The sequence below is a fragment of the Arachis ipaensis genome, chromosome B9, assembly GCF_059453495.1.
Source record: "Arachis ipaensis isolate K30076 ecotype BB chromosome B9, ASM5945349v1, whole genome shotgun sequence".
Taxonomy (NCBI): Eukaryota; Viridiplantae; Streptophyta; class Magnoliopsida; order Fabales; family Fabaceae; genus Arachis; species Arachis ipaensis.
Window position 1 is genome coordinate 102,135,929 of NC_142444.1, and position 26,442 is coordinate 102,162,370.

The following is a 26,442-nucleotide window of genomic DNA, read 5'->3' on the forward strand; positions in this document are numbered from 1 at the left end:
ACTGTCAATAAATATATAAAAAAAATCGAATTGGATTAATTTAAATTAAAAAAACAAATATTTAACTATTATAGCAAATGACTCATTGCATCTCTAACCAATTCATTTCAGAAAGCATACATTTATGTTCCTTATTTCTGTATTGATTTATCAACCACAAATGAGGTCATGAAAGGGAGCTCTACAAGCTCATGAAGTCATGATTATGCAAACTAGAGTCTTTGTTGTTTATATGACACCCCGTCTTGCCTCTCGTCTCTTCGGTATTGCCAAACACATTGGGATGACGGATGAAAATTATGTTGATTTCTTATAAAATAATATGCTGATTTTACATAGGCAGTTTTAAATTTTGTAAAAGCCCAATCGCCTATTCATCCGTTTCTGTTATTTTAAAATATCCATATTTGATTTTTTTTATTATTTAAAATCGCTCATCTTTCCTATTATTTGAAACGTTTTATTTTTAAGAGTTTGGTCCAATTTAAATTATTAATATTTTTTATTATTTTCAAAAATTATATTTTTTTATTTACAAATACACATATCTCGTTTAATTATGAATATATCTCGTTTACAGTATAAATAAAATAAATTAATGTGATATAAATTAATAAATTTGCTACAAATTACATATTTCGATAATTAAAATAATTAAATTATTTATTTAAAAAATATTTCCCGACTTTTGTCCTGATAAAAAAAAAAGTTAGGAACAAAAATGTTAAAAAAAAAGCAATTTAGACAAAAAAACCCCCTTAAAATTGTGTCTCTTCCCAAGTTACTTTAAGGATAATTTTGTGATTTAAAAGTGAAAGAAAAGACGAGATTTTTTTTTAACAAAAATACGTTTATATAAAACGAAATTTAAACAAAATGTAAAATTATGTCTATTTTAAAATAAAAATGTTATGTACATATTAAAAATTAGTTGTTATATATATGTATTTTTTATATTTTATATTTTAATATTATTTTATATTAATAGTTGATTTGATAGCTGATTTTTTTTTTGTGTACATTGTTACCTGGTTAATTTTGAAATCATTTTAAAAATAGTTTGTGTTTTAAAGTAAAAGAATACAAGAGACATTCCTTCAATCTATACTTATCTTTCTATCTCAGGATAGAATATAAGAAATTTCTTTACTGTTAGATTAGCAAAGATAGGGATCACTCTTGTCCCCTTAACCACTAACATTGATTAATATTACCGAAGGAAACAAATTAAATCAAAGTCTTATTCCAAGTGCTCCTAAAAGTCTTATTCCAGCATGTCAGATTCAATCAAATATCTCGGAATCTGTCATGTGCTCAGTTTCAACAACAGACCTAGAAGTGAATCTTCTAATCTAGATTATATAATGAAACATCATCACAGCACAAAAGGGAAAAAAATAAATTAGTGGTTATCCAAATGAAGCTTCTGCTAAGTGTATCCTTAATCTATCATCTATGTACACACTATGATTCTAATCTTTCATTGTTGATTTTCTGAAATATCAACCACTGAAGCTTAGTGCCTCTGTCATGGACATAAAAAAGTTGCAACTCTCTTTCTCTTGTTGTTGTTTGTCCAATCTTGAAACACTGCCATCATTCATTTCATTGCAATGTTTGTTATTATTAGTTGATGAATCCATTCCAGTTCTTGAGGAGTTTTTCTGCTCTACAAGATGGAGAAGGGACCAAAACACATCTATCTTTGTCACATGTCTATTGGCCTGTTGAACAATGAAAACCCGTGATTTTAAGAGTTATGTTGTTTTTACATACAATATAATTTTTATATATAGTCGAAAATAAGACTCTAAACGTTAGTTCAGGACCACACTAAAACTCAATGGTGATAAAATGGGTGAGTGCCTGTATAGTGTACGAGTTATCTTTAGGTAAATTTTATTAAGGTGGTGATCGTGGCTATACAACTTTAACAACACTTCAAAAAATGTTGTGAAAATTAAAGTTACTTTATTGAACTTAATTTACTTATTGTTCACTATTTAATTTACCTCAACGATAAAGCGTGCCCATAGTTTTCTGTTCCTTGTTTCCATCTTTGCTTTCAGGATATTCAAACCAAGACCCTTAATTGTGTCAACCAACTCAAGAGAGAACCCTTCCTCCTCACAAAGCAACTATTTGAAAAAAAAAAAAATGACCAATGAATTCATTGTGGTTAACAAGGCAACATATTAGTCTTAAGATTTATATTTATAATAATATATAAGCAAAAATTATTCAAAATTACTACAATCATATGATATGTGAACATATATTGATTTATGTTCCCAATTCTAATCTTACCTCTATAAGCATTTGGCCAGGATGAGCCATATCCTCAACTATAATTGGGCATAACAATGTTTGATGTGGCTCTTCAAATGACCATGTTCCATAATGTTTGCTACCTTCCACACTACTCTCTTGTAGAACCACTCCATTTGCCTGTTCAATAAGCTTAACACATCCAAACAAGTCCAATCATATGATGAACACTAAGAATATGTAAATAGTTTGATTAATTAGTTACCTTAGGCTTATCTGGTTCTTGTAGCTTGTTTGCATAGTGTGCAGTGCTTGACAAGAAACTCATGTATCTGATGGAGCACTCTAACAAATTATCAATGCTACACTGTCACATTAGAAAAATACATATGTCAATATGTTTGTTACTACTAATATAATGTTAGAAACTTATATCTTAAAGCTATGCATTACCTCTTTAACATCCTTGCCAGGGATGATTGTTCTCAATTGTTGAATGCAGTCTTGAATCCTCTGGCGATCTTTTGGTCGTGGCCGACTACACTCCCCTGCCTTGTCCTTCTTCTTGCTAGGTTTTTTCGGCTCCTCTTTCTTTCTCTTGATTTTGTTTGCTGTGTCCAAATCCGGAACCGGCTGGGTCAAGTTATTTCTAGCTTGAAACCAAGCAAGATTTTTTGTGAAGTTCATTGGATTTGAAATGTTCTCCATCATCTCCATTTTATTATTTTCTGATGATAACTCCAAAACAGCACTAGAACCATTATTCAAAGGGTTGTTGCAATTTGCTTCTTCACAATTCAAAAGCTCTTCAATTGATGAATCTGACAATAAGCCTGTTAGCGCATCAAAATCAAACTCTGATAGGCATTCAAAGCTGGCAGTATCATCAGCAGAACTCATCGCCACTGGTGCAATCAAATTCAACTCGGGTTCCATGCTTCCCAATAGACAATTCTCATAGCTATCCTTAACTGATTTCCAAGAAAAGGAAGTAGCATCACATTGCATTGATTCAGGAAATGTGTTTGAGTTATTATCCTCTTGTGAAGCATCAAACCATTGGCAAATTTCGTCCAATGAAGTGAAGTTCAAGAACTCTTCTGACACATCAATTCGCTCTAACAAATTCTTGGATACCTCAGAATTTGATGGAAAATCAGCTTCTGCCATAATCACTTGATTAGAATGTTGATTTTCCATTGCATTGTTCATTATGCACAATGAGGTCAATGCTGATTCAGATAACACTTGTTCCTCCAATGGATCAAAAAGAGGGTCTTGGTCAGTGACGCATTTCATAGAACCGTTACACTTCAAAACCAAACCATTATTATGATCGATATCTGATAGTAACAATTGAGATTCATGTAGAGAATCCAATTCATATATGAAAACTGAAGGGTTGTTGGGGTTCGGATCATATAAACAATCAAAGGAAATGGAAGGAAAAAACTCATCCAAATCATAGTTTTTAGAATCCATGAGAATGCACTAAAAAAAGGTTCACACTCTTTGGGATGTATAACGTAACAACCACAAGTATATGTATTGGTCTAGACAAGGATTTAAGATCATTGAGTTATTGCCATTCATAAATAGTAAAATATTTAGATAAACTATTCATTCATAATATTATAGTAAGATGCTCAAATTGAATACTCATAGATAGCCATTATTTACAAAGATTGATTCATTAGGAAGAATTATATTGTAATTATATGGGTGTATATAATTAACTTTAGTAAATATTACACTCAGAGCTTCCTAATAATTTTGAGAGATTATAGAAAACTCTCTGCCATCTAGAAATTAACATAATAATAATAATTACATAGAACATGATTTCTTTAATGGCAAGATTCTATGTTTTTTTTAACTCTTATCATAACTAAATATGATTGAACTTCATTTTTTTTAACAAAACTCTACACTAAAAAAATATGATGCAAGGAGATGCACGCCCCTACACTAGAAGGGTCTAGAGATGAGCACGGGTCGGTTTGGTTCGAGTTTATGGTAAAATTAGAACCGAACCGATCAAAATGTAATTAGTTCGGTTTGGTTTGGATTTGCATTTTTTTATACATGTACCCGAACCAAACCAAACCAGTAAGAACGGATTGGTTCGGTTCGGATAATTGGGTACCCGATGACTTTAAAATTCATAAAAAAAACAAATTTTTATCTTAAAAATTCAACAAGTACAATAAACATGTAACATCAATAGAAATAATCCAAACTTGTAAACACCAAATACATTAAAAATTAAACTCATTAAAATCCAAACATATTAATAATGAATAATCATTGTCTAATGGAAAATCCATATATATTTTTTTAGTTTTTTTATTTAATTAATATATGATCGAGTTCGCGGGTTGGTTCGGGTTCCGCACCTCCACAACCGATACCCGAACCAATCACTAACAAAAGCCATTGGTTTGGTTCGGGTTGGACCCGATTACCCGTTGGTTTTAGAACCAATTTAATTGGTTCGGTTAGGATTCAGACGGATAATCAGGTACCCGCTACCCGTGCTCACCCCTAGAAGGATCAACTTTGATCAAAGGTTGGACCAAGTCCTCATAGACATTTGTGAAGAGGGCATTCAATGGAAGAGAGATTCAAGATGGAAGCCGGTTCAACTAAGAAGGCATGACCTCAAGCCCGTGGCTAGGGGATGGGTGGAGTTCATCCAACACTCAATCATTCCCACTAGCAATCGGTCTGAAGTTACTATAGACCGGGCTATCATAATCCATAGTATCATGATTAAAGAGGAAGTAGAAGTTCATGAGGTTATATCCCTAGAACTCTACAAGGTGGCGGACAAGTCCTCTGCTTTAGCAAGGTTAGTCTTCCTTTATCTCATTTGTCACCTCTGCAATTCAGCTGGAATTGACATAGAGGAAGACATCCTCATTGATGAGGACAAGCCCATCACTAAGAAAAGGATGGAGCAAACCAGAGAGCCCACTCGGAGACCTCACCAAGAGCATGAGGAAATTCCTTATCATGAAATCCCTGAGATGCCTCAAGGGATGCACTTTCCTTCACAAAACTATTGGGTGCAAATCAACACCTCCCTAGGAGAATTAAGTTCCAATATGGGACAAATAAGGGTGGAGCACCAAGAGCATTCCATCCTCCTCCATGAAATTAGAGAAGACCAAAGAGTCATGAAGGAGGAGAAACAAAGGCAAGGAAGAGACATTGAGGAGCTCAAGCACTCCATAAGATATTCAAGAGGAAGAACAAGCCGCCATCACTAAGGTGGACCCGTTCTTTAATTTCTTTGTTCTTATTTTTCTATTTTTTGAAAATTATGCTTTATGTTTTATTTATGTTTGTGTCTTATTTCATGATCACTAGTTTCTAAGTGTCTATGCCTTAAAGCTACGAATGTCCTATGAATCCATCACCTTTCTTAAAATGAAAAATGATCTAAAAACAAAAGAACAAGAAGTACATGATTTCGAATTCATCCTTGAAACTAGTTTAATTATTTTGATGTGGTGGCAATACTTTTGTTTTCTGAATGAATGCTTGAACAGTGCATATTTTTGATATTGTTGTTTATGAATGTTAAAATTGTTGGCTCTTGAAAGAATAATGAAAAAGGAGAAATGTTATTGATGATCTGAAAAATAAAAAAATTGATTCTTGAAGCAAGAAAAAGCAGTGAAAAAGTAGAAGCTTGCGAAAAAAAATGGCAAAAAGAAAAAAAAAAGCAAGCAGAAAAAGCCAGTAACCCTTTAAACCAAAAGGCAAGGGTAAAAAGGATCAAAGGCTTTGAGCATCAGTGGATAGGAGGGCCCAAAGGAATAAAATCCTGGCCTAAGTGGCTAAACCAAGCTGTCCCTAACCATGTGATTGTGCCGTGAAGGTGTCAAGTGAAAAGCTTGAGACTGAGTGGTTAAAGTCGTGATCCAAAGCAAAAAGATTGTTCTTAAGAGCTCTGGACACCTCTAATTGGGGACTCTAGCAAAGCTGAGTCACAATCTGAAAAGGTTCACCTAGTTATGTGTCTGTGGCATTTATGTATCCGGTGGTAATACTGGAAAACAAAATGCTTAGGGTCACGGCAAAGACTCATAAAGTAACTGTGTTCAAGAATCAACAATACTGAACTAGGAGAATCAATAACACTATCTAAATTCTGAGTTCCTATAGATGCCAATCATTCTAAACTTCAAAGGATAAAGTGAGATGCCAAAACTATTCAGAGGCAAAAAGCTACTAGTCCCGCTCATCTAATTGGAGCTAAGTTTCATTGATATTTTGGAATCTATAGTATATTCTCTTCTTTTTATCCTATTTGATTTTCAGTTGCTTGGGGACAAGCAACAATTTAAGTTTGGTGTTGTAACGAGCGGATAATTTATACGTTTTTTGGCATTATTTTTAGGTAGTTTTCAGTATGTTTTAATTACTTTTTAGTATATTTTTATTAGTTTTTATTCAAAATTTACATTTATGGACTTTACTATGATTTTGTGTGTTTTTTTGTGATTTTAGGTATTTTCTGGCTGAAATTGAGGGACCTGAGCAAAAATCTGATTCAGAGGCTGAAAAAGGACTGCAGATGTTGTTGGATTCTAACCTCCCTGCACTCGAAGTGGATTTTCTGGAGCTACAGAAGCCCAATTGGTGCGCTCGTAATTGCGTTGGAAAGTAGACATCTTGGGCTTTCCAGAAATTTATAATATTCCATACTTTGCCCGAGATTTGATGGCCCAAACCGGCGTTCCAAGTCAGCATAAAAATTCTGGTGTTAGAACGCCAGAACTGGCATAAAAGCTGGAGTTAAACGCCCAAACTGGCACCAAAGCTGGCGTTTAACTCCAAGAAAAGCCTCTACATGTGAAAGCTTCAATGCTCAGCCGAAGCACACACCAAGTGGGCCTGGAAGTGGATTTCTGCATCATTTACTCATTTCTGTAAACCCTAGGTTACTAGTTCATTATAAATAGGACCTTTTGCTATTGTATTTTCATCTTCTTTTCATCTTTTGATCATATTTGGAACGTCTTTTTCCTTAGACTTGGGGGCTGGCCATTTGGCCATGCCTGGACCATTATCACTTATGTATTTTCAACGGTAGAGTTTTTACACCCCATAGATTAAGGTGTGGAGCTCTACTATTCTTCATGAATTAATGCAAAGTACTATTTTTTTCTATTCAATTCAAGCTTATTCTTATTCTAAGATATTCACTCGCACTTCAACGTGTTAAATGTGATGATCCGTGACACTCCTCATCATTCTCACCTATGAACGCGTGCCTGACAACCACTTCCGTTCTATCTGCAATAGCTTGAGTGTGTATCTCTTAGCCTCCTGGTTCACGATCAGAGACTTCGTGGTATAGGCTAGAATTATTGGCGGCCATTTCCGAGATCTGGAAAGTCTAAACCTTGTCTGTGGTATTTTGAGTAGGATCTGGGAAGGGATGACTGTGACAAGCTTCAAACTCGCGAGTGTTGGGCGTAGTGACAGACGCAAAAGGATCAATGGATCCTATTCCAACATGGTCGAGAACCGACAGATGATTAGCCGTGCGGTGATAACACATTTGGACCATTTTCACTGAGAGGACAAATGGTAGCCATTGACAACAGTGATCCCCCAACATACAGCTTGCCATGGAAAGGAGTATGAATGATTGGATGAAGGCAATAGGAAAGCAGAGGTTCAGAAGGAACAAAGCATCTTCATACGCTTATCTGAAATCCCACCAATGAATTACATAAGTATTTCTATCTTATTTCATATTTTATTTATATTTTAATTATCTTAAATCCCATAACCATTTTAATCTGCCTAACTAAGATTTACAAGATGACCATAGCTTGCTTCAAGCCGACAATCTCCATGGGATCGACCCTTACTCACGTAAGGTTTATTACTTGGACGACCTAGTGCACTTGCTGGTTAGTTGTGCGGAGTTGTGAAAAGGAGTTGAGATTACAATCGTGCGTACCAAGTTTTTGGTGCTGTTGAGATGACAATTTCATGCACCAGACACTATCTGAATTCTGAGTTCCTATGGATGCCAATCATTCTGAACTTCAAAGGAAAAAGTGAGATGCCAAAACTGTTTAGAAGCAAAATGCCAATAATCCCGCTCATCTAATTAAAACTAATCTTCATTGATGTTTTTGAAATTTATTGTATATTCTCTTCTTTTATCCTATTTTTTTTAGTTGCTTGGGGACAAGCAACAATTTAAGTTTGGTGTTGTGATGAGCGGATAATTTATACCCTTTTTGGCATTATTTTTAGGTAGTTTTTAGTATATTTTAGTTACTTTTTTTATTATATTTTTTTTAGTTTTTATTCAAAAATCACATTTCTGGGATTTACAATGAGTTTTTATCTTTTTCTATAATTTCAGGTATTTTCTGGCTGAAATTGAGGGACCTGAGCAAAAATCTGATTCAGAGGCTGAGAAAGAACTGCAGATACTGTTGGATTCTGACCCTCCTTCACTCAAAATGCATTTTCTGGAGCTATAGATGCCCAATTGATGCACTCTCAATTGCGTTGGAAAGTAGACATCTTGGGCTTTCCAGCAATATATAATAGTCGATACTTTGCCTGAGATTTGATGGCCCAAACTGTCATTAAAAGCCAGCCAAAAACTTTCTGGCGTAAAACGCCAGAACTGGTATACTTTTCGGTGTTAAACGCCCATTTTGGCACCCAGGTTGGCGTTTAACTCCAATATGAGGCATATGCACGTGGAAGCTTGAAAGCTCAGCCCAAACACTCACCAAGTGAGCCCCGAAAGTGGAATTCTACACTATCTACACCTAGTTACTCATTTTCTGTAACCCTAAGTTACTAGTTTAGTATAAAAACTACTTTTGGAGATTCATTTAGGAACTCATGACATTTTACATTTCATATTGTATTCTAATGGCATGAGTCTCTAAACCCCATAGGTGGGGGTGAGGAGCTCTGCTGTGTTTCAATGGATTAATGCAATTACTACTATTTTCTATTCAATCACGCTTGATTCTATTCTAAGATACTCACTCATACTTCAATATAGAGAATATGATGATCCGTGACACTCATCATTATTCTCAATTCTATGAACGCGTGTCTGACAACCACTCCCGTTCTATCTGAGCTCAACGTAGTCATTGGGTGACAGCTTGAGTGCGTATCTCTTGGGTCTTCGATCCACGGACCGTGTCCGTGAGATTAGAACCTTCGTGGTAGAGGCTAGAACCAATTGGCAGCATTCCTGGGATCCGAAAAGTCTAAACCTTGTCTGTGATATTCCGAGTAGGATCTGGGAAGGGATGACTGTAAAGAGCTTCAAACTTGCGAATGTTGGACGCAGTGACAGTGTGCAAAAGGACAAGGGTCCTATTCCAACGCTAGTGGGAACCGACAGATGATTAGCCGTGCGATAGCTGTACCTGGTATTTTTCATCCGAGACGAGAAATCCGACAGTTGATTAGCCGTGCAGAGATCATACCTGGTAGTTTTCATCGGAGAGGATCATACAGCTTGCCATTGAAGGAAGCCATGCGTGTTTGGAGAAGAAGACAGTAGGAAAGCTGAGATTCAAGTGACAGAGCATCTCCAGAACCTCAACCTGTTCCTCATCACTGAATCACAAGTACCATTTATTTCATGTTATTTATTTTTCATAAACAAAATCATTTTTATCATTGATCTCCTGACTAAGATTTACAAGATAACCATAGCTTGCTTCAAGCTGACAATCTCCGTGGGATCGACCCTTACTCTCGTAAAGTATTACTTGGACGACCCAATGCACTTGCTGGTTAGTTCTGCGGAGTTGTGAAAAGTGTAATCACAACTTCGTGCACCAAGTTTTTGGCGCCGTTTCCGGGGATTGTTCGAGTTTGGACAACTGACGGTTCATCTTGTTGCTTAGATTAGGAAGAATTTACCTTTTTGGTTGGTTTAGAGTCACTAAAATTGAGTCTTTTATTTTCTTTTCAAAAATCTTTCAAAAATTTTTATTTTTTTTATTAATCTGTGATTTGTCTTTGAGTCTTTTCTTTTTAAAATCCTTGTTTTATTTTTAAAATCCTTGTTTTATTTTTCTAAATTTCTTTACGAAATTTTTAATAAATAAATAAAAACCAAAATAACCTCATAATTTAGTCTTCTGTCTGAGTTTAGTTTCATGTTTTAAGTTTGGTGTCAATTCAATGCCTTTATTTTTCTTTCAATTTTTCAAATTGCATGTTTTTAGTTCTTTCTTGATCTTCAAGTTGTTCTTATTTATTTTTCTTGTTTGATCTTTAGTTTTTCTTGTTTTGTGTCTTTTCTTGTTTTTCTTGTGCATTTTCGAATTATTAGTGTCCAAAGTATAAAAATTTTTAAGTTTGGTGTTCTTTGTGTTTTTATTTTCTTAAAGATTTCCAAAATTTGTTCTTGGTGTTCATCTTGATCTTCAAAGTGTTCTTGGTGTTCATCTTGACATTCAAAGTTTTCTTGTTTATTTTCTTTGTTTTGATCTAAAAATTCTAAGTTTGGTGTCATTTTATTATTTTTCTCTTTCCTCATTAAATTCAAAAATATCTTTTCTCTTTATTTTAAATTGAAATTTTCAAAAATTACATTTAAAATTCAGATTTCTATTCTAAATTTTTTATCTTATCTTATCTTAGTTTTAAATTTCAAAAATCATATCTTTTTCAAAATCTTATCTTATCTTATTCCAAAATTAAAAATTTAAAATTCAAATTTAAAAATTTCAAATTTCAAATTTCAAGTTTCAAAATTTAAAATTCAAAACTTAAAATTCAAATTCAGAATTTAAATTTCAAAACCTTTTAATTTAAAAACTTATCTTCTCTTACCTAACTTATCTTATCTTTTCTAATCTCAAATCTTCAAATCATATCTTTTTCAAATCTTTTCTTTTATTTATTTTCTTACAAGTATCTTTAATTTTAAGACATATCTTTTTCAAAACTTCACTTTCTCTCTCTTCATTTTTCGAAAATCCTCATCCATTTTTTTCAAATCTTTTTAATTAATTAATTATTTTAGTTTTCAATTTTCTTTTAATTTTTGAACTTATATTCAACTTTTCATTTATTTTATTTTATTTTATTTTCTTTTAATTTCGCTATTTAAAAAAAAATTTACAATCCACATCATCTCCCTTTCTCCATCATGGACATAAGTGGAAATGAACAGTCCAGAAGGACTCTGGGGTCATATGCTAACCCCACTACTGCTTCATATGGGAGTAGTATCTGTATACTCCCCATCAGAGCTAGCAATTTTGAGCTAAACCCTCATCTCATTATCATGGTGCAGCAAAATTGCCAGTATTCCGGTCTTCCATAGGAAGAACCTACTGAGTTTCTGGCACAGTTCTTACAAATTACTGACACAGTACGTGATAAGGAAGTAGATCAAGATGTCTACAGATTATTACTGTTTCTATTTGCTGTAAAAGATCAAGCTAAGAGGTGGTTAAATAACTAACCCATAGTAAGCATAAGAACATGGAAACAGTTATCAGACAAATTCCTGAATCAATATTTCCCTCTAAAAAGGATGACATAGCTAAGGCTTTAAACAAGAGGATAATGAATCTCTTTATAATGCCTGGGAGAGGTACAGAGAGATGCTAAGGAAATGCCCTTCTGAAATATTTTCAGAATGGGTACAGTTAGACATCTTCTACTATGGGCTTACAGAAAAGGCCCAGATATCTCTAGACTACTCAGTTGGTGGATCTATACACATGAGAAAGTCAATTGAAGAGGCTCAAGAGCTCATTAATACAGTTGCTAGAAATCAGCACATGCACTTAAGTAGTGAGTCCTCCATGAAAGATAAGGATGAGGTAATATCTACTGAACTTAGTCCTCCAGAACAAATTGTTGAACTCAATCAGCAACTATTTTCTATAACAAAACAGTTAGCAGAATTTAAAGATATGCTGCAAGAAACCAAAGATGCTAACCAGAATATGGAAAAATAATTAAATCAGACAAGACAACAGTTATCTAAACAGATAACAGAAGAATGCCATGCTGTTCAATTAAGGAGTGAAAAGACATTGAATGTCTGCCCTCAAGGCAGCAGAAAGCCAAGACAGGAACAACTGAAAGAGGATGACCATGCCATTGTCCAAATTCCCTCTAAGGACAGTAAGAGCCCAAAAAGGAATGATTCTGGCATTCAAACGCCAGAAAAGGGGGAAAAATTGGCGTTAAACGCCCAATGGGTAGCCAAATCTGGCGTTCAAACGCCAGAAAAGGGTGGCAAACTAGCGTTAAACACCCAAATAGCACCCAATTCTGGCGTTCAAACGCCAATGAGGGATCAGACACCTGCAAGTGCTGATAACAACCCCCTTAAGCAGGTTTCTCCAACCCCTTCTATAGGAAATAAACCTGCAGCAACCAAGGTTTAAGAATATAAAGCCAAGATGCCTTATCCTCAGAAACTCCGCCAAGCAGAACAGGATAAACAATTTGCCCGCTTTGTAGACTATCTCAGGACTCTTGAAATAAAGATTCCGTTTGCAGAGGCACTTGAGCAAATACCCTCTTATGCTAAGTTCATGAAAGAGATCTTAAGTCATAAGAAGGATTGGAGAGAAACCGAAAAGTTTTCCTCACTGAAGAATGCAGTGCAGTCATTCTGAAAAGCTTACCAAAGAAGCTTAAAGATCCCAGAAACTTTATGATACCATGCACATTTGAGGGTGCTTGTACCAAGACAGCTCTATGTGATCTTGGGGGCAAGTATCAACTTAATACCTGCATCCACTATCAAAAAGCTTGGTTTGACTGATGAAGTTAAACCAACCCAGATATGCCTCCAACTTGCTAATGGCTCCATTAAGATTCCATCAGGCGTAATTGAGGACATGATTGTCAAGGTCGGGCCATTTACCTTTCTCACTGAAATAGAGGAACACAAGAGTGCAACTCTCGTTCTAGAAAGACCATTCCTAGCAACTGGACGAACCCTCGTTGACGTCCAAAAAGGGGAGATAACCCTGAGATTCAATGAGGATGAGTTTAAGTTGAATGCTGTCAAAGCTATGCAGCATCCAGACACATCAAAAGACTGCATGAGCACTGATATTATTGACTCCCTGGTGGAGGAGGTCAATATGACTGAGAGTCTCGAATAAGAGCTAGAGGACATTTTTAAAGATGTTCAGCCTGATCTGGAGGAACCGAAGAAAATAAAAGAATCTCTGAAAACTCCTCAGGAAGAGATGAAGCCTCCTAAACCTGAGCTCAAACCACTACCACCATCCCTGAAATATGCATTTCTGGGAGAAGATGACACTTTTCCTGTGATCATAAGCTCTGCTTTAGAGCCACAGGAAGAGGAAGCACTAATTCAGGTGCTAAGGACACACAAGACAGCTCTTGGGTGGTCCATAAATGATCTTATGGGCATTAGCCCGGCCAGATGCATGCACAAGATCCTATTTCTGATAGCCCTTGGGTGAGCCCTGTCCAAGTTGTCCTCAAGAAGGGAGGCATGACAGTGGTTCATAATGAAAAAATGAGCTGGTTCCTACAAGAACAGTTACAGGGTGGCGTATGTGTATTGACTACAGAAGGCTCAATACAGCCACCAGAAATGATCATTTTCCTTTACCATTCATAGACCAGATGCTAGAAAGACTAGTAGGTCATGAATACTACTACTTTTTGGATGGCTATTCAGGCTACAACCAAATTGCAGTAGATCCTCAGGATCAAGAGAAAACAGCATTCATATGTCCTTCTAGAGTATTTGCCTACAAAAGGATGCCATTTGGCCTGTGCAATGCACCTGCAACCTTTCAGAGGTTCATGCTCTCTATCTTCTCTGATATGGTAGAGAAATTTCTGGAAGTCTTCATGGATGACTTCTCAGTATTTTGAGACTCATTCAGCTCCTGTCTTGACCATCTAGCACTTGTTCTGAAAAGATGCCAAGAGACTAACCTGGTTTTAAACTGGAAAAAATGTCACTTTATCGTGACTGAAGGAATTGTCCTGGGGCACAAAATTTCAAACAAAAAAATAGAGGTGGATCAAGCTAAGGAAGAGGTAATTGAAAAATTACCATCACCTACTAATGTTAAGGCAATCAGAAGCTTTCTGGGGCATGCAGGATTCTATAGGAGGTTTATAAAGAATTTTTCAAAAATTGCAAAATCTCTGAGCAATCTGCTAGCTGCTGACATGCCATTTGTATTTGACACAGAGTGTCTGCAAGTGTTTGAAACTCTGAAAGCTAGGCTGGTCACAGCACCAGTCATCTCTGCACCAGACTGGACATTACCATTCGAAATAATGTGTGATGCCAGTGACCATGCCATTAGGGCAGTATTGGGACAGAGGCATAACAAGTTTCTGCACATCATTTACTATGCTAGCTGTGTTTTGAATGACGCACAGAAGAATTACACAACCACAGAAAAGGAGCTGCTTGCAGTGGTTTATGCCATTAACAAGTTCAGATCCTACTTGGTAGGATCAAAAGTGATTGTGTACACTGACCATGCTGCTATAAAATATGTCCTCAAAAAGCAGGATTCAAAACCCAGGCTCATAAGATGGGTGTTGCTTCTGCAAGAGTTTGATATAGAAATAAGAGACAGAAAAGGGACAGAGAACCAAGTAGCTGATCATTTGTCCCGGAAAGAGCCAGTAGCAGGAGTGTCCCTCCCTCCTACTGAAATCTCTGAAACCTTTCCGGATGAACAACTCTTTGCCATTCAGGAAGTACCATGGTTTGCAGACATTGCAAACTATAAAGCTGTGAGATTTACACCCAAAGAGTACAGTAAGCAGCAAACAAAAAAATTGATTTCTGATGCAAAGTACTTCTTATGGGATGAACCATATCCCTTTAATAGGTGTGCAAATGGAGTAATCCGTAGATGTGTGCTTAGAGAAGAGGCACAGAAGATCCTTTGGCATTGCCATGGATCACAATATGGAGGACATTTCGGAGGTGAGCGAACAGCCACAAAAGTTCTCCAATGTGGTTTTTACTGGCCTACTCTCTATAGAGACTCCCGAGAGTTTGTACGTAACTATGACAGTTGCCAAAGAGCTGGTAATCTGCCTCACGGTTATGCCATGCCTCAGCAAAGGATCTTGGAGATTGAGTTGTTTGATGTATGGAGTATTGACTTCATGGGGCCCTTCCCACCATCATACTCAAACACCTATATTCTAGTGGCAGTAGACTATGTATCTAAATCGGTAGAAGTAATCACAACACCCACTAACAATACTAAGACAGTGATGAAGTTCCTCCAGAAGCATATCTTCAACAGGTTCGGTGTCCCTAGGATACTGATCAGTGATGGAGGCACTCATTTCTGCAATAAACAGCTTGACTCTGCTCTGGTCCAATATGGAATTAACCATAACGTGGCCAATCCATATCATCCACAGACAAATGGGCAGGCTGAAGTCTCGAATATAGAACTAAAACGAATCCTGCAACGGACTGTAAGTACCCGTAGAAAGGATTGGGCAAGAAGTCTAGATGATGCTCTGTGGGCATACAGAACTGCATTCAAGACTCCGATAGGGACCTCTCCATACCAGCTTGTGTATGAAAAAGCCTGTCGTCTGCCAGTGGAACTGGAACACAAGGCCTACTGGGCAACCAGGTTCCTAAACCTTGATGCTAAGGTAGCTGGAGAAAAGAGATTACTCCAGTTGAATGAGCTGGAGGAGTTCAGACTCAATGCTTTCGAAAATGTTAAAATCTACAAGGAGAAAGCAAAAAGATGGCATGATAAAAGACTATCATCTAGAGTCTTTGAGCCAGGACAGAAGGTCCTGCTGTTTAACTCTAGGCTCAGATTGTTCCCTGGGAAGTTGAAATCCCGGTGGCAGGGACCATATGTGATTACAAGTGTGTCACTATATGGTTATGTAGAGCTTCAGGATATTGAACCTGACAAAAAGTTCATTAATGGACAGAGAGTCAAATATTATCTTGAAGGTAACGTTGAGCAAGAGTGCTCAAAACTGAGACTAAATTAAAAAGCTCAGTAAAAGTCCACCTAAAGACATTAAAGAAGCGCTTATTGGGAGGCAACCCAATCTTATTTATCCATGCTAATTACTTTTTCATTTCATTTTCCATTGTTAGTTTATGTTTTCTTTAGGTTGATGATGATGTGGAGTCACAAAAATAGCTACAGAATTAAAGTGGAATAAAAAACAGGATAAAAAATAGCACACCCTGGAGGACAGGCTTACTGGCGTTTAAACACCAGTAAGGATAGCAGAATGGGCGTTTAACGCCCATGCAGGCAGAATTCTGGGCGTTCAGAAAAATGCCCAGTAAAGAAGGATTCCTGGCAGGGTGTTAAATGCCCAATGAGGCAGTCAAGTGGGCGTTAAATGCTAGAATAGATAGCATTCTGGGCGTTTAACGCCAGGATGACACAAGGGAGGTAATTTTGTTTCCAATTCGATTTTTTTCAATTTTTCATGTTTTAATTCATAATTTTTTGCATCAAACATATTTTAAACGTTCATCTTTCAATTTCTATTTTCAAAAATTCATAATATTTCCAATTCTTTTTAATTCTCTTTCAATTCTTTTCAATTCCTTCCAAAAACGTTTTCAAAACTTACATATCTTTTCAAATTCGTTTCAACTCTTTTTAATTTTTTTGGTATACAGTAATAAGTTTTCAAAATTAATTGCAGCATTCTTCTTCTATTCCCCTCTATCTTATTTTGCTCGAGGACGAGCAAAGCTTTTAAGTTTGGTATGGAAAAGCTCAGCTTTTAGCTTTCCATACCCACTAATGGTACCTAAGGCCGGAGAAACCTCTAGGAAGAGGAGTAACAAAGGAAAGGAAGAGACATAAAGGAGACCAAAAAAAAAAACTCCATTGGTTCTTCAAGAGGAAGAAGAAGCCATCATCACTAAGGTGGACCCGTTCTTTAATCTCCTTGTTTATTTTCCTTTCTGTTTTCGGGTTTTATGCTTTATGTTTTGACTATGTTTTATCTTTATTACATGATCATTAGTGTCTAGTGTCTATGTCTTAAAGCTATGAATGATTCCATGAGTCCTTCAGCTTTCTTAAAAATATTTTTAGTTGCAAAAGAACAAGAAGTACATGAATTTCGAATTCTATCTTGAAAATAGTTTAATTATATTGATGTGGTGGCAATACTTTTTGTTTTCTGAATGTATGCTTGAACAGTGCATATTTTTTATAGTGAAGTTTATGAGTGTTAAAATTGTTGGCTTTTGAAAGAATAATGAAAAAGGAGAAATGTTTTTGATAATCTAAAAAATCATAAAATTGATTCTTGAAGCAAGAAAAAGCAGTGAAAAACACAAGGCTTGAATTTCGAATTCTATCTTGAAAATAGTTTATTATATTGATGTGGTGGCAATACTTTTTGTTTTCTGAATGTATGCTTGAACAGTACATATTTTTGATAGTGAAGTTTATGAGTGTTAAAATTGTTGGCTCTTGAAAGTATAATGAAAAAGGAGAAATGTTATTGATAATATGAAAAATCATAAAGTTGATTCTTGAAGCAAGAAAAAGCAATGAAAAACACAAGGCTTGCGAAAAAAATGTGGCAAAAAATAAAAGAAAAAGCAAGCAGAAAAAGCCAATAACCCTTTAAACTAAAAGGCAAGGGTAAAAAGGATCCAAGACTTTGAGCATTAATGGATAGGAGGGCCCAAAGGAATAAAATCTTGGCCTAAGTGGCTAAACCAAGCTTTCCCTAACCATGTACTTGTGGCGTGAAGGTGTCAAGTGAAAAGCTTGAGACTGAGCGGTTAAAGTCGTGGTCCAAAGCAAAAAGAGTGTGCTTAAGAGCTCTGGGCACCTCTAACTGGGAACTCTAGCAAAGCTGAGTCACAATCTGAAAAGGTTCACCCAGTTATGTGTCTGTAGCATTTATATATCTGGTTGTAATACTGAAAAACAAAATGCTTAGGGTCACGGACAAATCTCATAAAGTAGCTGTGTTCAAGAATCAACATACTAAACTAGGAGAATTAATGACACTATCTAAATTTTGAGTTCCTATGGATGCCAATCATTCTGAACTTCAAAGGAAAAAGTGTGATGCCAAAACTGTTTAGAAGCAAAAAGCTACTAGTCCCGCCCATCTAATTGAGGGACCTGAGCAAAAATATGATTCAAAGACTGAGAAAGGACTGCAGATGTTGTTGGATTCTGACCCTCCTACACTCAAAATGGATTTTCTGGAGCTACAGATGCCCAATTGGCGCGCTCTCAACTGAGTTGGAAAGTAGACATCTTGGGCTTTCCAGCAATATATAATAGTCTATACTTTGCCCGAGATTTGATGGCCCAAAGTGTCGTTAAAATCCAGCCAAAAACTTTCTGGCGTAAAACGCCAGAACTGGCATACTTTTCGGCGTTAAATGCCCATTTTGGCACCCAGGGTGGCGTTTAACTCCAATATGAGGCATATGCACGTGGAAGCTTGAAAGCTCAGCCCAAACACTCACCAAGTGAGCCCCAGAAGTGGAATTCTGCACTATCTACACCTTGTTACTCATTTTCTGTAACCCTAAGTTACTAGTTTAGTATAAAAACTACTTTTAGAGATTCATTTAGGAACTCATGACATTTTACATTTCATATTGTATCTTTTACGGCATGAGTCTCTAAACTCCATAGGTGGGAGTGAGGAGCTCTGCTGTGTTTCAATGGATTAATGCAATTACTACTGTTTTTTATTCAATCACGCTTGATTCTATTCTAAGATACTCACTCGTACTTCAATATAGAGAATATGATGATCCGTGACACTCATCATTATTCTCAATTCTATGAACGCGTGTCTGACAACCACTCCCGTTCTATCTGAGCTCAACATAGTCATTGGGTGACAACTTGAGTGCGTATCTCTTGGGTCTTCGATCCACGGACCAAGTCCGTGAGATTAGAACTTTCGTGGTAGAGGCTAGAACCAATTGGCAGCATTCCTGGGATCCAGAAAGTCTAAACCTTATCTATGGTATTCCGAGTAAGATCTGGGAAGGGATAACTGTAAAGAGATTCAAAGTTGCGAATGTTGGACGCAGTGACAGTGTGCAAAAGGACAAGGGTCCTATTCCGACGCTAGCGGGAACTGACAGATGATTAGCCGTGTGGTAGCTGTACCTAGTATTTTTCATCCGATACGAGAAATCCGACAGTTGATTAGCCGTGCAGAGATCGTACCTGGTAGTTTTCATCCGAGAAGATCATACAGCTTGCAATTGGAGTAAGCCATGCGTGTTTGGAGAAGAAGACAGTAGGAAAGCAGAGATTCAGGCGACAGAGCATCTCCGGAACCTCAACCTGTTCCTCATTACTGAATCACAAGTACCATTTTATTTCATGTTATTTATTTTTCATAAACAAAATAATTTTTATCATTGATCTCCTGACTAAGATTTACAAGATAACCATAGCTTGCTTCAACCCGACAATCTCTATGGGATCGACCCTTACTCGTGTAAGGTATTACTTGGACGACCCAGTGCACTTGCTGGTTAGTTGTGCAGAGTTGTGAAAAGTGTAATCCCAATTTTGTGTACCACTCAACCAAGTAATGGAGCACCAAAAGAAGATGGAGTTATAAGAGAAGCCATTCCCATTCTTTTTCCACACCTTGCTAGGAAATCAAAAAAGCAGATGGAGCTAGACCCCAAGATGGTGGAGATATTCAAAAAGGTTGAGGTAACTATTCCCCTTTTTGATGCCATTCGCCAGGTACCTAAGTATGCTAAGTTTCTAAAAGATTTATGCATGAATAAAGATAAAATACATGATTTAGTAACTATTCCTCTAGGTAGCTCTATTTCTGCTTTAATGGGTGCTGTACCGGAAAAATGTAGTGATCCGGGTCCTTGCATGGTTACTATTACTATTGAAGGTGTACAATTTTTTGACTGCATGTGTGATTTGGGTGCATGTGTTAGTATTATGCCATTATCTGTATATGATGCTTTGAGGCTCCTTGACGTCGGGTTTTCTACTAGTGAAGAAATTCATAGAAACGGTTAAGTTGTAGATATAGTTTCTAAACCGGCAAAAATCCCTTCGTACAAATGTGTTGGGTGTCACAAGTAAGAAACCCCTTTAAAAATTGTTAACCGAGTATTCAAACCTCGGGTCGTCTTTTCAAGGAACTGCGAGGAAGTATGTTCTTATTATTGGCTATAAAGGTTATAATCGAGGTTTAGAAGGTGAGAAGCAAGTAATTTAAATGACGAGTGAATTAAATGGCAATTAAGAATAAATAATAACTGTAAAGCAACTTTTAGCAAGGTAGAGAAATTAGAGGTCCAACTTAGTTATCTCTCTCTACAATAATGAAAGTTGAATCTAAACTCCACTTGGTCAACCTTCACCAGGGCAAAGGAAAGTCAAGGGACTAATTAAATTGACTTTCGAATCCTAATTATTTCCTCAGAAAAGGTTAGGATTATTTAAGTTTAGCTCAATTAGCAAGATAACGATTATCAATTATGTTGAGTTTAATAACTGTTGAGTTACTAAATTCTTAACCAGAATCAAAAGGGGAAAAGTAAAATTGCTGGAATGATAAAGAGGTCCTTAGATGGGAAGCAATGGTAACTTAAATCAAAGAGAATAATCATAAACTGAAAATACCTCAATTATCATTAATTCAAATAACAATCTGTAACATGAGAGAATTCATAAATCAAATTATAATAATCAATTCAAATGTTGGAATAAATAAATAGACGTAATACTAAAAGAACATTAAACCTGGGATCCAGAGTTACTCTTAAAACAAGAAGAAATCCTAAATCCTAAAAGAGAGAGAGAAGATCTCCCTCTCAACTAAATCTAAATCATTGAAAGGTAAAATATGCGAGCTCTCTTTGAATGGAAGCATTCCCACACTTTATAACCTCTGGTCTATGCTGTCTATACTTGGATCTGGGCCAAAAAGGGCTTCAAAATTCGCTGGGGGCGTATTCTGTAATTTCTGGTGCGTGGCCTCTGTCACGCGTCCGCGTGGGTCACGCGGTCGCGTCATTCGGGGCTTTTCCTTGCCACGCGGTCGCGTCAGTCATGCGACCGCGTCATATGCGTTCTGCTTAAGGCGTGCGGTCGCGTCAGTCATGCGGCTGCGTCGCTGCTGATTCGTGCTTGGCACGCGATCGCGTCATCCATGCGATCGCGTGGATACCAGTTTCTTTAAAGCTCCGTTTTGCTTTCTCCTTCCATTTTAGTATGTTTCCTTTTTCATCCTTTAAGTCATTCTGCCTTAGATAATCTGAAACTACTCAACACACTAATCACGGCATCGAATGGAAATAAAGGTAATTAAAATAATTAATTTTTAAAGCTTAGGAAACATGTTTTTCACAACATGACATAATAAGGAAGGGAAAGTAAAACCATGCAATTAATGTGAATAAGTAGGTGAAGAGTTGAATAAATCACTCTAATTAAGCACAAAAGAACTCATGAAATATAGGTTTATCAACCTCCCCACACTTAAACACTAGCATGTCCTCATGCTAAATCCAAGGTAAATAATTAAGGTTAAAGTGATGGAATGTTATGAAATGCAACCTATGCTAAATGCATCTACCTAATGGGTCATGCAATTCTAGTTCATCTACTCATATATAAAGCTTACATGTAGCTAAGTTAATTCACATTCTCAAGGAGTTATGTATATATATATAGCTAACCCTTAAATAATAAAGCATTTTAGCAAATGAGATGGGAAAGAAAACATTGTACAAACTTGCAAAACAATTAGTAAATATAAACACAGATATATGTTGATGAGTTATAGAACCCTCACTGGATTTTGTGTTTACTCTCTAGTCACTCAGTGTTTATTGGGTTTATTCACTCTATTTTTCTTTTTATTCTTACTTTCTATAACTTTGTTTTTCATCTAACCAATCAACAATTATAGAATATAGTCATACCAAAAAGTCATGAGGTCTTAATTAAGGTTGTAATGGGGCCAAGGTAAAGGTAAGGATTTATGTATATGTTTAAGTGAGCTAATAAGTGAATCCTTAATTAGACTAAGATCTCACCTAACATACATATTTAGTAAAATAAAATCTCTTTACCTATTTTCCCATATTTCCCACTTATTGTTGCATGCTCATGTTTCACTTTTTATTTTGATCCCATGTGCATTGTTTTTATTTTGCATTTTGGGAAATTTCTTTTTGCATTCCCTTTTATTAAATACTGAAAAATAACTCTCTTTTTTTTTTTTTTGATGCACATGGTAATTGAATCACTTTGATTTTCTCATGAGCATGCTTCCCAAATTTATTTTTATTTCTTTTTTTTTTACTTTCCTACCCTTTTGTTTCTATCACTCATGTTCCCAAAAGGTTTCCCACATTTTACTCTATTCATAATTTTTTTCTATCTTAAGCTAAACAAGGATTCACTTGGGACTTTTTTTTTTTTTTGCTTAAGGCTAGTAGTGTGGCTAAATAGAATAAAAGGGGATTTAAAGGCCCAAGGGGGGCTAACAAGGGTGATGTAAAAGGTAGGCTAATTTGGGGTGAGTGAGCTAAAATCAACTGATGGCCTCAATCATTCTCTTGGTATGTATCTATTCTATATTCTATAATTGGACATATGGATTAAAGCAAAGGAAAGAACATCAGAATAAAAAGAAATGTAACACACAGAAATGAAATTATGGTTTGAATGCAACCATACAATTTAAGCTCAAGACTCACAGGCTGTGTGTTCTCTAACTCAAGCATCATATATCATTTATATATTGTATGCAGGTTTAGTTAAAAATTCCCATTATTCTCTTGAAAAAAAATTATTTAGGGTAGCTTTTAAAGTTTTAATGTTCCTCCTTGATGAAATGTTGTCAACTAACATGTAATGCTATATATACAAGGTGTGGGTTGTTTTGATTCTATTAAAGTTTCTAGTTTACTTTCTTTTTATATTTTTCTATTTAAACTATACTATCTTTATGCTAAAAAAGGGTAAACTATACTAATTAATTCACTAATAAATCAGAATTGCAAACTAAACTAAATGACTAAAATGAGCTAAATAACTAAAATATGAACAAAAAAATGCAAAATGCAGAAAATAGAGTAAAATACACAAGTAGCAATGTATAAGTACTCAGAAAATAACAATAAAAGAAAAAGAGAAAAATATAAAAAATATCCAAAATGAAAGAAAAAGTATGTAGTAGTTCACCAAAATAAACACCGGAGATGGCGACCTCCCCACACTTAAAATGAAGCATCGTCCTCGATGCTCAATCAAGCCGGGTGTGAAGGAGTGTCATCACTGGTAGGGATAGTAGCTGGGGTCTCTGTGGCGGTGGTGGGCTGAGAGTCTGGCTGCTGTAGAGGGGAGACTGACTGGATCGGGATCTCCAGATCTGCAGCCTCAATCTGGGGCATAACCTCCTGATACGGGGTAGTCTGCTCTGTGGCTGCCTGCTGATGAGTCTCCGCCTGGGAATGAGTCTCCTCCTCGTGCTCATCCTCCTCCTCCTCTGTTGGCTCTGAAGGGGTGTCGGGCTCAGAGGGGATGTCGGCGCCCTGTCTGATCATCAGCTTCAGATGGGAATAGCATCGCCTGCTGCGGCACTCTAATCTCTCATACCGGCGCCTGTTACGGCACTCCATCTGATCAAGCTGGTGGAAAAGACGGTGCACGAGGCGATAAACTAGCTCAGAGGCGGGTGGAGGTGCAGTGGTGGCAGCAGAGGCAGCTGTGGATGAAGAGGGTCCAGCAGACGGAGGGGCTGTCTCATCAGTAGCAGTGACAGGTGGTGGTCTGTAGCCCAAGGCAAGGAAGTTCCTGTTGTGCGGGATGATCTTCCTGCAGTCCGCTGCTGGTGGTCGCTCATCGGCATCCTCCCAAGGCACATCAGCCTGACGGCCTAGCCGTGTAACCAGGTAAGGAAAGGGGAGGGTGCCTCGGACGTGGGCCCTGGCCATATAATACCGGATAAAACGAGGCAGATAAATGTCCTTACCCTTCAGCACACACCAAAGGAGGGTGATCATGGTAGCCGGGATATCCGTCTCGTGAGTACTCGGCATCACAAAATTACTCAAGATCTGATGCCATAGCCGAGCCTCATCATTTAAGTACACTCTCTTGATCCCTCTAGGCATAGTGGTGTTCTGACCCATTTCCCAAGGAACAGCAGGGTCGAGAGCTATCCTTGCCTTCACAGCATCCCAGTCAAACTGCATCTGGCCCATGTTTTCCTCAGCCTGTGCAAAACCATCTGGCTGATCAGACTTGGCTCGGAGCTGGAGAATGGTCTCTATGGCCTCCTCAGTGACCAGAATTTGCTTTCCCCTCAGGTTCACTACATCTAGGGTAGTAAGGTAGTAGTTGCAATAGAATTTCAGGACCCAAGATGCATTGACCTCTGTCAGTGATCTCTCCAGAAAGAACCAGCCCCTTTGCTTGATTTGCTCAGTAGTGTATTGCTGGAGGGCTTCTGGAATCTTCAAGGTACGTTCCAGGTATAGATTTCTAGAGTTTGCAAAAGTCGGGTACTTCAGCTCACAGTACCAGTTTGCAAATTTTATAGGATCAGTCGAAGGCAGCAGCTGGTCAGCTTTTTCCTGCTGTGTGAAATTCTTCTCCCGCCATGAGGAATCGTGCATTAGAGAAATGATGGACTGGGAGGAATCTCCTCTCTTACGCTTGCCAGTAGCCTTGCTTTTACCTTTCCTCTGTGAGGCAGACATCCTGAAAAACATAAAACCAGGAATGGATAAAAAAATAGGAAAGCAAATAGGCAATTTAAACAAAGGAAACTCAAAGCGGTAAGGGAGAAATAGAATAAGGAAAATGAGTATATGAAATGTGATTGAATTTATGTTAAATGGAAAAAAAATAAGCAATATGCCATGGTTAGAAAGTTAGAGGAAAGTGAAAATAATCAGAAAAGAGATCAAAAGGGTTAGTATGGTTAGGATTTGAAAAAGAAATTAGTAAATTAAAATTAGTGAGTTAGGAAGGTAAGTGGCATAGAAAAATTCCATATAAAAAGGATTCACAGGTAAGAATAGAAGTACTCATAATTGAATAAAGAAAACAGGGAGATGCTGATTCGAATAGAAATAAAGAAATCAGAAATTGGAATCAGTGAATCACAAATGCATGTTATGAACCAGGAAAGTATAAGAGGATAAGAAAGTGGCCCGTAGCATTCATGAAATGGTTTGGGGGAGGTAGAGTAAAACAGAGTTGCCAAACCAAAACAAGAATGAAAGCAATTTTCAAAAAAATTTGGGCAGCATTCCGGCTAAAATTGGATTGTCCCGGAAAATAAACAGCAATCAGATCAGTTCATATGAATTAAAAGAAAGCAAGCTGCATGTACATAGATATAAAATAAACAGAAAAACTCAATGTAAACAGCAGCAACATACAAGAAAGCAGCATATGAATCATGATTATAGCAGCAACCGATTTGCACATAGGATAAAACAGAAGTAAGAACAGTGCAAGTAAACAGACCTAGATCCACTAACCACAGCCTAAGCTACCTAACAACCTAAAAATCCACTACAACATGCAAGTCTAGCTATGCTAATTATGAACATAAATGGAATAAAAAATACAGAAAAGTGACGAACGGATAAAAAGGTTGCGTGTTGCGGAACCTGGTAAGCGGAAGGGGTGGAACAGGGAAGAAGGTGGCTGCGGCGGCGTCCGGCGCGGTGGTGGTGCACGGCGACGCGGTGGTGGCTGAGGGGGCAGTGGCGGCGAGGGTTTTGGGTTGGTGATAGAAGAAGGGGGTGTGGTTGGGTGGCGGAGAGGGAGGGGGCACGGCTGGGTGGCGGTGGTGGGTGGGCGGTGGTCGCGGAGGCAGTGGCGAAGAGGGGAGAGGAGGAATTGAGAAGAAGGGAGGGGAGGGGGTTGGGGCGGTGGCGGCGTCTGGGTGGCCGGCGGTGGCGGCTGGGTGGTGGTTGGAGGGAGAGGGAGCAGAGAGGGAGAAGAGGGTTGGGGGTGGGAGGGGGCTCGCGACTGATAGGGTTCGCGGGCTGGGGGGTTATATTTCCGAATCCACACGGCCGCGTGGGGCACGCGGTCGCGTGGTTGGGATGAGAATGGGAGTGACGCGATCGCGTGGGGTGCGCGATCGCATGAGAGGGGGGGAAAG

At 37.4% G+C, this 26,442-nt stretch overlaps 1 protein-coding gene across 1 annotated transcript; it reads right to left on the reverse strand.

Annotated features, from left to right (window-relative positions):
- Positions 1-1,502: 1,502 nt before the first annotated feature.
- Positions 1,503-3,750, reverse strand: LOC110266885 (uncharacterized). Its single transcript, XM_088499084.1, has 5 exons — positions 2,731-3,750; positions 2,534-2,635; positions 2,308-2,460; positions 2,013-2,138; positions 1,503-1,724 (listed from the first exon to the last, which is right to left on the reverse strand). Exons 1-5 carry the CDS (start codon positions 3,748-3,750, stop codon positions 1,503-1,505), a joined length of 1,623 nt encoding a protein of 540 aa, XP_088355210.1.
- Positions 3,751-26,442: the final 22,692 nt, after the last annotated feature.